This window comes from Urocitellus parryii, chromosome 9 (genome assembly GCF_045843805.1).
Source record: "Urocitellus parryii isolate mUroPar1 chromosome 9, mUroPar1.hap1, whole genome shotgun sequence".
Classification (NCBI taxonomy): domain Eukaryota; kingdom Metazoa; phylum Chordata; class Mammalia; order Rodentia; family Sciuridae; genus Urocitellus; species Urocitellus parryii.
Genome location: NC_135539.1, coordinates 141,075,511 through 141,091,014, shown reverse-complemented (window position 1 = coordinate 141,091,014; position 15,504 = coordinate 141,075,511). Strand labels below are relative to the sequence as shown.

Sequence of the window (15,504 nt, the reverse complement as noted above, 5' to 3'; positions counted from 1 at the left end):
GCCCTCCTTTGTTGAGTGGAGAAATAAAAACAGCAAACAGATCATTGCAACATGGTGTGACCAGTTCTGTGTTAGAAGTGCAAGAGACTTCTTAGGTAGAGTTAAGGAGAGACTGGAGGGAAAGATGCAGGTTCCCCTCAGCCACAAGAAATTCACCCGTGTCTTTAGATCTTCTTGTTTTGCTGAGTGATGGAGACTGAGAGCAGACACAAGCTGAGGGACACGGGAGAACACAGAGGCTAATGGCGATTCTTTCCTGCAGACTGAGAAGGGATGAAGAGAGATGGGGTACAGGGGACATAGGTTGTTTTCTGCTGATGGGAAGGAGCCAATAAAGAGATAGTGATTGAAAATATACATAGACAATAATTAGGAATATCAGCTGGGGTTCCCTGCCCAGGAAGGACTATGGTAATCCCACTTGTAATCCCAGTGGCTCTGGAGGCTGAGGCAGGAGGATCATGAGTTCAAAACCAGACTCGGCAAAAACCAAGGTGCTAAGCAACTCAGTGAGACCCTGTCTCAAAATAAAATACAAAATAGGACTGGGGATGTGACTCGGTGGTCGAGTGCCCCTGAACTCAATCCCCGGTTACCCCCACAAAGGAGGACAATAACCAGAGCAAGTGTGCAAGCAGTAGCCATGGCCAGGGGAGAAGGAAAAGAGCACTGAGCGGGCCATGGGCCCTGCATTCTCGGAGTCCACTGAGGATGACGGTGGTCTTGGGGGGCCCTGTTACCTTTCATCAGCTTCTTGCAGTTTGAGGAAGATGCTGTATTCAATTACTCCAATCGTACTACTGCTTCCTCATCGTTATAGCATGGGGACCCAATGTTGGGTTTCCTGGAACTCTTCAAAACGACAAGTAGAACAGTAACTGCTGTGACGCCCTCTCAGCTGGGCTAGCACGAGCCACCAAGATCTCTGTTCTCTTCCGCCTGTCTCCTTCATTCTGTCCGACTAACTCTGCCTTCACCGCAGGAAGATTCCAAAGACGGGATGACCAGGGTCTATCGGACGTTAGTGACAAATGTCTGCAAGGAAATGTCATGTTATAGTGACTTCCCTTTCCAAGAAGATTATCCCAATTTCATGAGACATGAGAAATTTTGGGACTATCTACAAGAATTTGTTGAGCACTTTGACCTCCTGAAATACATTCGGTTTAAGGTAAGATATTTTGGGTTATGCAAGTTTAATGAATGAGAGCTGGTCTATCAGGGGTGTTTAAATGAACATTTTCTTGATTTTTACCTCTGTATAAATAAGGCAGATAACAATGTCTCCTCCTGCTGTTCTTGTTCTACTCAGATCATTGAATATCCTGATTTTTCCTCTAAATGCTGAACTCTCATTTGGGATGAAATTAATTTATTTTGGGGGGGAAGAAAAGGAAAGTAATTTTGTTCACTAAACCCATTAGGAAGAAATGACTAGAAGTCTGAACCACAGAAATGACAATGGAGCAAATCTCATTTTCCTCAATCTTTCCCCTGCATCGGGGATTGCAGTTCATTTTCTTCCTGGTCTGGGTGCCACCCCTTTGGGAGTGTGCACACGCTACCGCACTCCTCCCTTCAGTCCTCACAGGCTCCTGCGGGAGGGCCTGGTCCGCTTCACATAGCAGGCCTGGGGGCCGCGCCAGGCACTGCCACACTCAGAGGCTGGGGCAGGAAGCCAGTGTTTGTCTGTCACTTGTAGACCACTGTGTGCAGCGTGACAAAACGTCCAGACTTCTCCGAAACGGGTCAATGGGATGTCGTCACAGAGATGGAGGGCAAGCAGGACAGAGCAGTCTTTGATGCTGTCATGGTGTGCACAGGACACTTCCTGAGTCCCCATTTGCCTTTGGAGTCCTTTCCTGGTGAGTCGTTTTGACCCACAACCATGCCTACTCTTTGGGGTTCCTCTAGAAGAAACATTATTGATTTGTAGTTGAAATTGCCACGATTATAGACAACTTTCTATTTACTCTAAAAAAAAAATGTACAAAATTACTTTGAAAGATACAAAGCACTGTGCAGATATCAGGTCTTATTATTTACTTATTAATATAAGTGTCATTGTTTAAGCTTTATCATACATGTCTAATTCAAGTTCAGTGATTAAATAAGGTTCTGAACTATTAGGTCTGTCATTAAAAAAAAAAAAAAACAGGTTTTGATTTTGGAGGGTGAATGGCAGGACATTTGAATCAAGACTGCCCTGTAGCTCAAGAATTTAAGTGAGTATCAGGAAGTCTGACAGATTGTTTTAAGATGAAACAACCAGAAAATATACATGAAGAAGAATCTATTCACCCTTCAAAAGTCACCACAATAATGATCCATTCATTATACCTCTTAGATCAGGGCCATCCATATACAGGAGGTTTTGAAACTCCTTTTTGGAAATGCTTTTAACTCCAATAGCACATTCTTAGTATACTCATGATCAGCAAATCTCTGTCTCAAACCTTAATCTTTTGAGATCAAAACCGATTATTTGGGAAGCCCAAACCTATTCAGAACCAGGCATAGAAAACAAAGTCAAATGAGAATTACTAAAATGTTGTATAGCTACTCTTTTGTCACTAATGGTTCTAAAGGCAACTGAATAAGTATTGAAATTTTTTGAGGGAGTGAAACCACTTAGAAGTAAAGGAAGTGTCTAAATAATAAAACTTGTTGACCTTGGCAACCAAAAAATGAAATGTGAATATCATAAAAGCAATCATAATTAAACAGACTGTCCTTAACAATAAAGTGAGAATTCAATCCAGGCTTTAGTAAGAAGCAATATTGTATTTGTGGCTTGGGCTTAGGTGGCCCTGGAGGCTGAAGGAACACATAACGCCTCTTATAACAATGTTTCCATTGGAAAATGTCTGGCAAGTGCCAGACAACCTGTTCAGAATCTCAGGGCTGTTCATGTGGTGCAAAGTCCCTTTCAATTCCCAGCAGACTGGCACTCTCCCACAGGCCATCACCTCGTTCACATGAAATATGGGAGGCAGAGGTGAGAAGATCACAGGTTCAAATCCAGACTGGGCAACTTAGCAGGACCCTGGCTCAAAATGAAATTTTAAAAAAAAGGGCTGGGGATGTAGCTCAGAGGTAGAGTGCTTTCCTAGCATGCACAAAGCCCTGGGTTCAATACCCAGTATTACAAAGGGGAAAAAAATTAATGTGTAAACATTTTATGTACATACATCACATTCTTTTTAAATTGTTTACTTTAATAAACACATAAAAGTATACATATCTGTGGGGTAACATGATGTTCTGATAAATGTGTACAATGTATAACATTCTATGTGTATAAACATATCTATCTCCTCTTCATTTGTTAGTACTTTGTGGTTAAAACATACAAAATCCTGGGATGTTGTTATTTATAATTACCTTGTGTGAGAACATCAGAACTTACTTCACTTATGCCTCCCCCTTCTCTCTTGCCTTGGATAACCACTATTTCTACTCCCCAAATCTAGGAGATAAACTTTTCTTAAATTCCACCTATGAGTGGAATCATGCAGTGCTTGTCTCTTTGTGCCTGGCTTAACTCCACTCACCATGAGGACCCCCAGGCCCCACCACGTTTCCTCACATGGCCGGCTCCATCCTCCTTTGTGGCTGAGTGGCACCCACTGTGTGTGTATATATACGACGTTTTCTTTGTCCATTCATCAACTGATGGACACTTGGGCTGTTTCCAGTCCTTGATCATTGTGAATCCTGCTGCAATAAATCATGCAAGTGCAAATGTCTCTCCAATAAATCAGTTTCATTCATGTATTCCTCTGGTTACACACCCAATAGAGGGACTGCCAGATCACGGGGCAGTTCTATTTCTCATCTTTGAGGAACCTTCACACTGTTTGGCACAATAGCCACCGTAATTTGCCTTCTGCCGACAGTGAGCAAGGCTCCCAGTCCTCCACACCCTCACCAGCGCTCGCTCTTGTCTTGTTTTCACAGCCCTCCTAACTGCAGTGAAGTGGGATCTCGCCATGGTTTGACATGCATTTCCTAATGATTAGTAATTTGAGAATTTCTTTCCAGAAATTAGCCATTCATAGATCTTCATTTGATAGATATTTAGGCGTATTGCCCTTTTTTAAAAAAATCAGATGATTTGTTTTTTTCGTTTGTTTTTGCTGCTGAGTTGATAAAGTTCCTTTTATATTCTGAATACTAACCCCTTGTCAGGTGTATATACTGCAGATATTTTTCCCATGCTGTAAGTTGTCTTTCACTCTATTGTTTCTTTTGCTGTGCGGAGCATTTTAGTTTGATTTGTACACGCTGACTTGTGTTGCCTATGCTTCTTTTTTTTTTAATCCCCAAAAAAAAAAAAAAAATCCTTGCCCATTTCAATGTTCTAAAGCCATTCTCCTTTGTTTTCTTCCAGTGCTTCATGGTTTCAGGTCTTTTTTAAGTGTTTTGTCCATTTTGAGTTGTTTTTTGTGTATGGTGAGAAATCTGGTCTAGTTTCATTGTTCTGCATGTGAATATCCATTCACTGAAGAGAATGTCCTGTCTCTGCAGTGTGTCTCTTCAGCACCTCTGTTGAAGACAGTTGCCTGTGGGTGTGTGGGTTTACCTCTAGACCTAGTCTGTTCTGTATGCCAATACCAACCATGCCATTTTGATGACTGAGTCAGCTTTGTGGTATGTTTTGAAGTCAGGTAATTTAATGATGCTTGTTTTGTTTTCTTATTTCTGTTTCTAAGATTTCTTTGGCTAACTGGGAATTTCTGTGGTTCCAAATGAATTTTAGAAGTATTTTCTAGTTCTGTGAAGAATGTCATGGGTGTTTGGATGGGGATTGCATTGACTCTGCAGGTTGTTTTTAGCACTATGGACATTTTACCAACGTTAATATTTTAATCCATGAACATGGCATCTCTTTCCATTTTTTAAATGTCCTCTTCAATGTCTTTTAATAATCAGTGCTTTAAAGTTTTTATTGTAGAGATCTTTCACCTCTCTGGTTAAATTTATTTAAATGGGACTGTTTTCTTGATTTCTATTTCAGAGTATTTTCCATTGGCATATAGCAATGCTACTGATTTTTATATGTTGATTTTGTATCCTCCAACTTTGTAGAACTCATCTATTATTTCCAATAGTTCTTCTGTGAAGTCTTTGGGGTTTTTTTAAAATGTAGATATATAAAAGCATGTCATCTGCAAATGTGGACAATATGACTTCCTCCTTTCCAAACTGGATGGAGTTTTCTTTAGCCTGATTGTTCTGGCAAGGATTTCCAGTAGTGCAATGTGGAATGAAAGTGGTGACAGTGGCATCTTTGTCTTGTGCCAGATCTCAGAAGCCCTGAGCCTTTTCCCACTCAGTATGATGTTAATTGTTGGCTTAGTATATATGGCCTTTATTATGTTCAGGTATGTTCCTTCTCTACCTAATTTGTTTAATGATTTTATCATGAAAGGAAATTGAATTTTATCAGAAGCCTTTCTACATCTATTTAAATGATTAGGTAATTTTTGTTCTTTGTTCCTGTTGATGTGTTGTATTGCATATGTTGAACCATCCTTGCATTCCTGGGGTGAATTCTGCTTGATTGTGGCGAATAATATCTTTAGTGTGCTGGTGAGTTCAGTTTGCCATCATCTTGCTGAGGATTTATGCATCTATTTATTTTATTCATCAAGGACATTGGCCTATTAGCCTCTTTTCTGTTGTTGTGAGCTTGTCTGGTTTTGATATGGGGCCTCACAGAATTAGTTTAGAAGAATCTCCTCTCTTCAGTTTTTTGGGATGGTTTAAACAAGTGTTGGTGTTCATTCTCCTTTAAATGTTTGATAGAATTCAGCAGTGAAGGCATCTTGTCCTGAACTATTTTTGGTGGGAGACTCTTTATTATTGAGTCAGTATTCTTACTTATTAACAGTCTGTTCAATTTTTCTATTTCTTCATGTTTCAGTCTTGGTAAGGTACATGTACCTGGGAATTTGTCTGTTTAGGTTTACTATGTCTTCATAATTCAGTCTTGATAAGGTCTGTGTGTCAACAAATCTGTCCATTTTTTTAGGTTATCAAATTTGTTGATGGATAGCTTTTTATTTCTGTGGTCAGTTGCAATCTCCCTAATATTATAAGTCTTCTCTTTTGTTCCTTAGTCAAGCTAAGAATTTGTTTATTTTCTTTATTCTTTTGAAAAACCAGCTCTTCATTTCATTGATCATTTAAATTTTTTAGTCTCCCTTTAATTTGTTCTAATATTTATCATTTCTTTCATTCTATCAATTTTTGGTTTAGTTTTTTCTTGTTGTTCTACTTCCTTAAGGTGCAATGATAGGTTGTTTATGTGAGATCTATTTATCTATCTTTCTTTCTTTCTTTTGGTACTGGGGATTTAACCCAGGGATGCTTTACCACTGAGCTACATCCCCAGCCCTTTTTATTTTGTGACAGGGTCTCATTAAGTTGCTGAGGCTAGCCTCAAACTTTTGATCCTCCTACCTCAGCCTCCCAAGTAATAGGGATTACAGGAGTACACAACCATGCCCAGCCTTCCTATTTTTTTTTTTTTTTTACGTGGGCATTGATTGCTATAAACTTCCCTCTTAGTGCTGATTCTGCTGTATCCTATAAGTTCTGGGGTTTTTTTCCATTTGTTTAAAAAGATTTTAAAATTTCCTTCTTAATTTATTCCTTGATTCACTGGATGTTCAGGAGTAAGTTCTCTATGTATTCATACAGTTTCCAAAGTTTTGCTTGTTATTCTAGTTTATTGCATCATAGAAAAAAAGATACTTTAATTAGATTTCAATTATTTAAATTTGTTGAGACTTTTCTTGGCACCTACAATATGATCTACTCTAGAGAATGTTCCATGTGATGTTAGAATAATGTTTATTCATTGGTTGATAGAATGTCCTGTAGATGTCTATTAGATTCATGTGGTCTAACTCTGCTATTTCTTTATCAATTTTTCATCTGGATGATCTGTCCAGTGATGAAAGAAGGAATGTTAAAAGTCCCCTACTATTATTGCATTGGTCTGTCTCTCTCTCATATATATTCATATTCTCTCTCTCTCTCTCTCTCTCTCTCTCTATATATATATATATATATATATATATATATATATATACACACACACATATTTGCTTTATATTATATTTAGTGCATACAATATTTGGTACATATATATTTATAATTATTTCCTCTTGCTAAGTTGACCCTTTTATCATTATACTATTATGTATGGCCTTCTTTTTATTTAGTCTACTTTATGTGAAATTAGCATAACTATTCCTGCTTTCTTTTGGATTGTCATGCAATATCTTTTTCCATCCCTTCACTTTGAGTCTTTATGTGTCTTTAGAAGTGCATTTCTTGTAAGCAGCATATAGTTGGGTCTTATTTTTATGCATTCAATCACTCTTTTAACTGGAGAATTTAACCATTTAAATTTAAGGTCTTTAATAATAGGTAAGGTCTTACTACTGCCATTATTTTCTAATTTTATTTCAATTCCTTTTTTTCTTTCTCCCTCTCTCTCATATAGTCTTCCTTCGTGTATAAGTGATTTACTCTAGTAGTGTGTTTTTATTCCTTTCTTATTATTTTTGATACATCTATAGTAGATTTTTGCTTTGTTATTACAGTGAGATTTACAAAAAAAGAATTTTGTGATGATAACAAGCTATTTTGAAATGACAATAACTTAACATTGATCATAAAAATAGGGAGAGAAACAAAAAGAGAGAAGAAATACTAATTAAAAATTCTACCATTGCCCTCCATTCTTCTCTATATTTTTAATTTTCGTTATCCTATTTTCTATCTGTCTATATTGCCTATTTCTTAACATATTGATGTAGTTATTATTTTTATTTATTTGGGCTTTTAGTCTTCATATGAAAGATGTGAATGGTTTTTGCGTTATCTACTTTATTAGAGCATTCTATATATGCCATCACAATTACTCTTACCAATGAGTTTCTGATGTTTTCTTCTTACACATTAGCACCTCTTTTAGTGTAGAGAACTCCCCTTAGCATTTCTTGTAGGACAGATCTAGTGGTGATAAACTCTCTTGTTTGAGAATGTCTTTATGCCTCTTTAATTTTTAAAGGATGGCTTTGTTCGGTATAGTCTTTAAAATCACAGTCCTTTAGAATATATCTTTTAGGTAAAGTAACATATATCAACAACCTACTTTTTTTTTTTTTTTAGTTTGAGATGCTTATTCAGACTCCTAAAGAAGAAGATGTTAGGGGCTGGGGATGTGGCTCAAGCGGTAGCGCGCTCGCCTGGCATGCGTGCGGCCCAGGTTCGATCCTCAGCACCACATACCAACAAAGATGTTGTGTCCGCCGAGAACTAAAAAATAAATATTAAAATTCTCTCTCTCTCTCTCTCCCCTCTCTCACTCTCTCTTTAAAAAAAAGAAGAAGATGTTAATTACACAGTTGGATATGAGTGTAGCACTCATGGGAGAAATTATAGTTGAGTATAATAATATAGAAGGGGTGTCATTATTGGGGACTAGAAATAACCTACTTCTTCCCTAGGATGTTCAGGATAGTGCATGGGACATTTCTTACTATCTGCAATGAGTTTTATTTCCCAAATTGCTTTGAAAGGGAATGCATATGTGGCAATATATGATCCCGTGCATTTCTAACTAGGCAGGGTGCACGACAGGTACATCTGGGCTAACTGCATCCCAGGAAACAGGAGCATCATAAGCTTGTTCTACTTCCTGCAACTAGTGGCAGGAGCAAAGGGCTGCCATATTTCTGGAACTTCCTTTTTTTAACGAACCCTATTCCTGCTTGCTGGGGAATTACAGCCTCCGGTATTTCAAACTGTCTAATCCTTTCCTCTCCTCAGGAATCCATAATTTTAAAGGCCGGATCCTGCACAGTCAAGAGTACAAGAGCCCAGAAGGCTTTCAGGGGAAACGTGTCTTGGTGATTGGTCTTGGGAACACTGGAGGAGACATTGCGGTGGAGCTCAGCCGAACAGCAGCTCAGGTACCACTTCTGAGTCAGTGCCCTCCTCCCGTCTTCATCCCTGGCGTCCAGAGACACGTTCTCAAGACAAGAACGCCTGCAGGCCAGTTCCTAATTGTGCTGACGTGGGCAAGTGAAGAAACTGAAAGTCTTCAGGGCCACTCTTTTAGAAGCCAATTAACAGAACTGAACCATCTCCAAAGAGTCTAGGAAGGGTGTCAATGCCAGGCCACAGGCATTTTTCAGAAGAGCTCCTTCAGGAACGAGACCAAGTGGGCAGAATGCTCCCACCCGGGCAGTTGTCCTGTTTTTAACTCACTCTGCAATTCCGGCAAAACCCCACATAAGACTAGAAAGAGGAGGTTGTTTTCTGGATGTCTCCAAGTTTTCTACTAGAAACCAGATTTGTTCCTTGGTTTAAGATAAAAGCAACCCTTTCTTTGCCTAAGAAGTATATATAATGATTTTAGAAAGCCCAAACATAAAATCACAAAAATCTAAATCTATTCCACTTCAGCATAAAGTATCAGATAATGATTAGATGTAGAAAGAATATGTTGGCACTTAATTCAGTTAAAATTGCTTTTCCAAGCCCTCATCTAAAATTTTATATTATTTACATATAAAAATTGCCAGGTCAATACTGTGTACCTCAAAACATTCTAATCCTGTTCTTATAACTCTATAAACATAATGAAATTCTCAACATAACTAAATCGGGTAAAGTGCTTTTTAGAACACTGACAACAGGAATATGTAACTCATATGTAGATATATGGGACAAATTTATAAAAACTCTGTTAGAAGACCAGACTGCTGTAAGACCACTTAAAACACAGTTGAATAAAAGTACTACAAAATGATGACATGTATTCATCCCTATTGCCTTACTTTCTAGGTACTTCTCAGTACTAGAACTGGCACCTGGGTTATCAGCCGCTCTTCAGACAGAGGCTACCCTCTTAACATGATGATCAAGAGAAGATGCTATACGTTTATTAACCAACTGCTGCCTCCATGTTTCGTAAACTGGCTTCAAGAGAGGCAGATGAGTAAAAGACTAAACCATGAGATTTATGGATTAAGTATTACAAAGGGGTACTTCAATTCTTTTATTTCATAGAAAAATTTTTATTTATTTATATTCTTTACTTTTTATTATCATGCAATAACTGCAATGCTGATGGGGTTCGTGGTGATATTTCCATATAGATAGATAGATAGATAGATAGATAGATAGATATCTCCACACACCCTCTTCCCAGTCTCTGAGAATCAATGTTCTACTTTCAGATTGACATTTTTAGCTTCCATGTATGAGAACATATGGTTCTTGTCTTTCTGTGTCTGGCTCATTTCACTTAACACAATGTCTTCCAGTTCCATCCGCTTCAAATGACAGCGTTTCATTCTTCTTTATGACTCAGTAGTACTCAGTTGTACACATATATGCATTTCTTTATCCCTTCTTCTATTGATGAACACCTAGGCTTACTCCATACCTTAGCTACTGTGAAGAATGCCAAAATAAATGGGCATGCAGGCATTGCATTGGTATGATAATTTCACTTCCTTTAAATATGTACCCACAACTGGGGATTGGCTGGAGCACATATGGTAGATCTATTTTTAGTTTTTTGAGGACCCTTTATACTATTCTCCACAATGGCTGTACTCATTTACATTCTCACCAACAGTGTATAAAAGCTCCTTTTTCTCAATAGCCTCACCAGCATTTGTGACTTTTTTTATCACAGCCATTCTAACTGATAAGGCAGTATCTCATTATAGTTTTTATTTGCATTTCTCATGGGAAATATTTTAAATCAATATTTTTTCTATATTATTCAGAACTTGAGATGTGCAATAACAAAAGTAGGGATTCAAGAAAATGAAGGGTGCTGTCATTTGCAGCTAGAAAATCAGGAAATTTAGATTGGCCCTGAAGACCCTTGAAAATGCTGCCATGTGAAAAACACAGTGTGGCAGCATCCGTGTGTGCAGCTGGTCTGTTCTCACCAGTCTACAATGAATGTTCTGGCAGAGTGAGGAGGAGGTCTGCACTCACAGTAGCATTTCCTGAAACGATGTGTGGTGATGCACCTCTGCACAGAGCTGCACACTGCCCCGGGGGGGGGGGGGGGGGCTGAAATGGGTATAAGACCATTAAAATGTCATTTTTATCATGTGCTGACCCAAATATTCTTTGGTAAGACACATTTCAACCTTCAACTTATAAAAAAAAAAAAAAAAAAAAAAAAAAACTAATGGCTCTTGATTTTATTTCTTGCACTCTAGGAGTCTTATTACAGAAGTCAGGGCCTAATCCCACATGATGAAGATTTGGGTCTACTTTTTCTTCTATTAGGTGCAGGGTCTCTGGTTTAATTCCTAGGTCGTTGATGCACTTTGAGTTGAGTTTTGTGCCTGGTGAGAGACAGGGGCTTAATTTCATTTTTAAGAATTAAAAAATGGGATGGATTTAAACTAAAAGTCTTCTCAGCAAAAGAAACAATCAGTGAGGTAAATAGAGAGCCTACACTTTGGGAGTGAATTTTTACCATATGCACATCAGATACAGCCCTAATCACTAGGATATATAAAGAACTCAAAAATCTTAACACCAAAAAAAAAAAACAAATAACCCAATCAATAAATGGTCCAAGGGACTGAACAGACACTTCTCAGAAGATGATATACAATCAATCAACAAATATATGAAAAAAATGTTCAACATCTCTAGCAATTAGAGAAATGCAAATCAAAACTACTCTAAGATTTCATCTCACTCCAGTCAGAATGGCAGCTATTAAGGATACAAACGATAAGTGTTAGCGAGGATGTGGGGGAAAGGCACATTCATACATTGCTGGTGGGACTGCAAATTGGTGCAGCCATGGTGGAAAGCAGTATGGAGAATATTTGGAAAACTGGGAATAGAACCACCATTCGACCCAGCTATCCCTCTCCTGGGTCTATACCCAAAGGGCTTAAAAACAGCATACTACAGGGACACAGCCACCTCAATGTTTATAGCAGCACAATTCACAATAGCTAAATTGTGGAACCAACCTAGATGCCCTTCAGTAGATGAATGGATAAAGAAAATGTGGTATATATACACAATGGAATATTACTTAGCAATAAAAGAGAATAAAATCATGGCATTTGCAGGTAAATGGATGGAGTTAGAGAAGATAATGCTAAGTGAAGTTAGCCAATCCCAAAAAACTAAATGCCGAATGTTTTCTCTGATATAAGGATGCTGATTCATAATGGGGATATGGGGGAACATGGGAGGAACATGGAGGAAATTTAGATAGGGCAAAGGGGAGGGAGGGGAAAGGAGAGGTGGAGGTAGGAAAGACAGTGGACATCCATTACCCAAAGTATATGTATGAAGACACTTTATGTATAACCAGAGACATGAAAATTGTGCTCTATATGTGTAAAATGAATTGAATTGCATTTTGCTGTCATATATAACAAATTAGAATAAAAATTTTTAAAAGATTAATACGGTAAAAAAAACTAATGGCAAAGGATGATCAGATGTGTAAATCTAATAAAGACAGCATGTCTGATGATTAGGCAGAATGGTGCTCACAATGAAAATACTTATCAGCATAAGTAGACTCAAAGTTGGCATTGAAAGAGTTTCTTAGTAATGTCCTCTTTGCCTGATGTCATTCCTAAAAGTATAGGTGACATGAAACCCCAAACTTGTCATCCAGTGATTTGTTATATACTCAGTGCTGATACTTCAAGAAAAAAAAAAAGCTCTAGAAATTAATTATAAGAGAGAGAGAATTGTAAATTGAGTCAGGAAAGAGTGGGGTTAATCATTTTCCACGTGTCTTCTACTGGGAACAAGGAAAGAAAACATGTTATGAACAGTAACCAGAAAACTCTGAATTAGACATCGTGACTGATGAATAATTGGACACTCACTTGTTTGGCTTGACAGATAGTTTACCTTAACTGACTGAATAAATCATTGGCTAGAGTATTTCACAACTATAACCACAATAAATATTTTTCTCTTCTGTGTCAAAGGAAGAAAAAAAAAGTTATTGTGAATGACGAGCTGCCAACCTGCATCCTATGTGGGCTGGTCACTATGAAAACCGGTGTGAAGGGATTCACAGAGACCTCTGCCATCTTTGAAGATGGGACAGTGGAAGCCAACATTGATACTGTGATCTTCACTACAGGATATATATTTTCTTTTCCCTTTCTTGAAGAACCTCTCCAAAGCCTTTGTAGAAAGAAGATATTCCTACATAAGTGGGTCTTTCCCTCAAGCCTGGAGAGAGCAACATTAGCCGTCATTGGCCTTATCAGCCTTAACGGGTCCATCTTATCAGGCACAGAGCTCCAAGCACGGTGGGCCACAAGAGTGTTCAAAGGTACCCTGACTCTAATATTTAGAGTCCTGTATGATCAGCCAAAATCATCTCCCTGCCGTTTAGCTAAAATCAAACAGATCTGAGCCAAAGTGATATAAATATTATAAAAAATTAAATGAGCAATTAATCATACATATGTATAGTGGTAGAATGAGTGTGTATGTCACTCCATCTGACTCAGCAGAGGAGATTCTGACTCTGTAGATGGGATAAATTTGAACAGAATGTAATCAAATTTCTCAGATGAACTGAACTTTTTGGAAGCTTCAAGAGCCTGTTCTATTCTAGTCCAGTCTGTTTACTCCCAAGTCTTTCCATTTATTACTAGAAGTAGAATTTTAGATCACTTTAAAAGGTACTGGAGTAACGCATGCTGTAGATAAAACTGAGGTATGAAGAGACAGCGACCTTTTAAGTGCTCGTAGCAATACGGTAGGCCCTGGGCACTCCTTTGGGCAGATCCCACAAGGGACCAGTGCAGAAGCCAGGGCTGGTGGGTCCAGAGCCACTGGGCAGAGACCCTGTGCACCTCAGCCCCTTTGTCTGCAAAGTAAGGATGGCAGACCCTCTTTCTCAGGACTTGTTAAAATTTACAACGTCTGCCAAGCCTCAAGTGGCACCCTTGACACAGGAGAGGCCTATTAAGTGACCACTGTTGCCGCTTCTTGCCATTCCCAGCATGCCTGCTACAGAGAGCAAGATTTAGACGAGTGAGCGTTCCAAAGAACTGCAGAGTGTGATCTTTAAATATAAACAGCATTCACGGTTGGACCAACCAGCTGTCCTTAGTGAATAAAAACATCCACCAATAATTTACAAATAGCATATAAGACAGTATTAAGTAGTGATGACTTCTAGCCCACTGTACAAATGCAATAGATATTAACCACACCTAAAAACCTGTGCCCTCAGCCAAGCATAGTGGTGTAAGCTCCTAATTCCAGCTACTCAGGAGGCTGAGGTAGGAAGATCATAAGTTCTGAGGCCAGCCTGGGCAACTTAGACCTTGTCTCAAAATATATATATTTTTCTTTAAAAAAGCTAGGAGACTGGGCCTAGACTGCATGCCTATAATCCCAGCAATTTGGGAGGCTGAAGCAGGAGGATAACAAGTTCAAAACCAGCCTCAGCAACTTAGCAAGGTGCTAAGCAACTTAGCAAGACCCCATCTCAAGATAAAAAATAAAAATGGCTGGGGTTGTGGCTCAGTGGTTAAGCAATCAATCCCTGGGGCAAAAATTAATTAATTAATTAATTAATTAAAAAGGCTAGGGGGGGGGGTAGCTCAGTAGCAGAGCACTTGCCTGGCATGCACAAGGCTCTTGGGTTCAACTCCCAGGACCACAAAAAAAGAAAAGACCTAAGTATTTGTAGCTGGCAAACATGCTATTCAAATGGCAGAGAAAGTGTTTAGAAGATTTTCACCCTATTTACATTACAGGAAAAAAACCCCGCCCCCCTTCATTAAGTTACCACAAACTTGTATTTCTTTAAGAATAACGCTGTGCTTCACAGCTCTGTCCAGTTAAGTGAAAATCGTAGAGGACTTAAGTGCTGGTTTGGGAGGTTTTTTTTATAGTGAGCTCCAAACTGCTCATTACGATGATAAAGCCAACACCACCCTAGGAGTAGCTTCACGATCCCCAGACGGCTTCGGGGAGCCACCAAGTCTTGCTAGTTCTTCAGGATAACCTGTTCCTAGCAGGAAGTGCACCCGTGAGCTGAGTCAGACCTCTCGTGTGGACCCGGAAGCCCACACCTGGGGCTGGCCTGTGGTACCCAGCAGGGCAGGACTGGCCAGAGTGGGATGGTGAACAGGGAGAGCCCAGGGCAGGGGGGTTCACGTGAGAGCAGGCCTGGACACACCAGGAACCCAGAAGACCCAAAGGGGTTTCCGACGGGGCTGCGGGGAAATTGCAGAGGGGGGCCAGAGTCCACGCTGGGACGGCAAGAAACAGGCCAAGTGTGACACTGAGCACAAGGCCCCCGCACAGCTCAAGCAGGCACAGCCTCCGTGAGACCCCCGTGCTGCCAGCACCTGTCACTCCTGAGGATTCCCGTGTGCCAAAGCGGCGCTGTGAGGCGGGTGGTTGTAAGCGTTCCCATCAGAGCTGGTAAGAGCT

The 15,504-nt window shown here is 39.3% G+C and overlaps 1 protein-coding gene across 1 annotated transcript in view; it reads left to right on the top strand.

Annotated features, from left to right (window-relative positions):
* LOC113177007 (flavin containing dimethylaniline monoxygenase 4) overlaps positions 1–15,504 on the top strand; it is a 31,389-nt gene that overhangs the window by 11,492 nt on the left and 4,393 nt on the right. Inside the window, exons 3-7 of the mRNA XM_077802379.1 lie at positions 983–1,171; positions 1,703–1,865; positions 8,851–8,993; positions 9,871–10,070; positions 13,029–13,381. Of these exons, the coding sequence (XP_077658505.1) occupies positions 983–1,171; positions 1,703–1,865; positions 8,851–8,993; positions 9,871–10,070; positions 13,029–13,381 (1,048 nt within the window). The remainder of the gene's footprint in view (positions 1–982; positions 1,172–1,702; positions 1,866–8,850; positions 8,994–9,870; positions 10,071–13,028; positions 13,382–15,504) is intronic.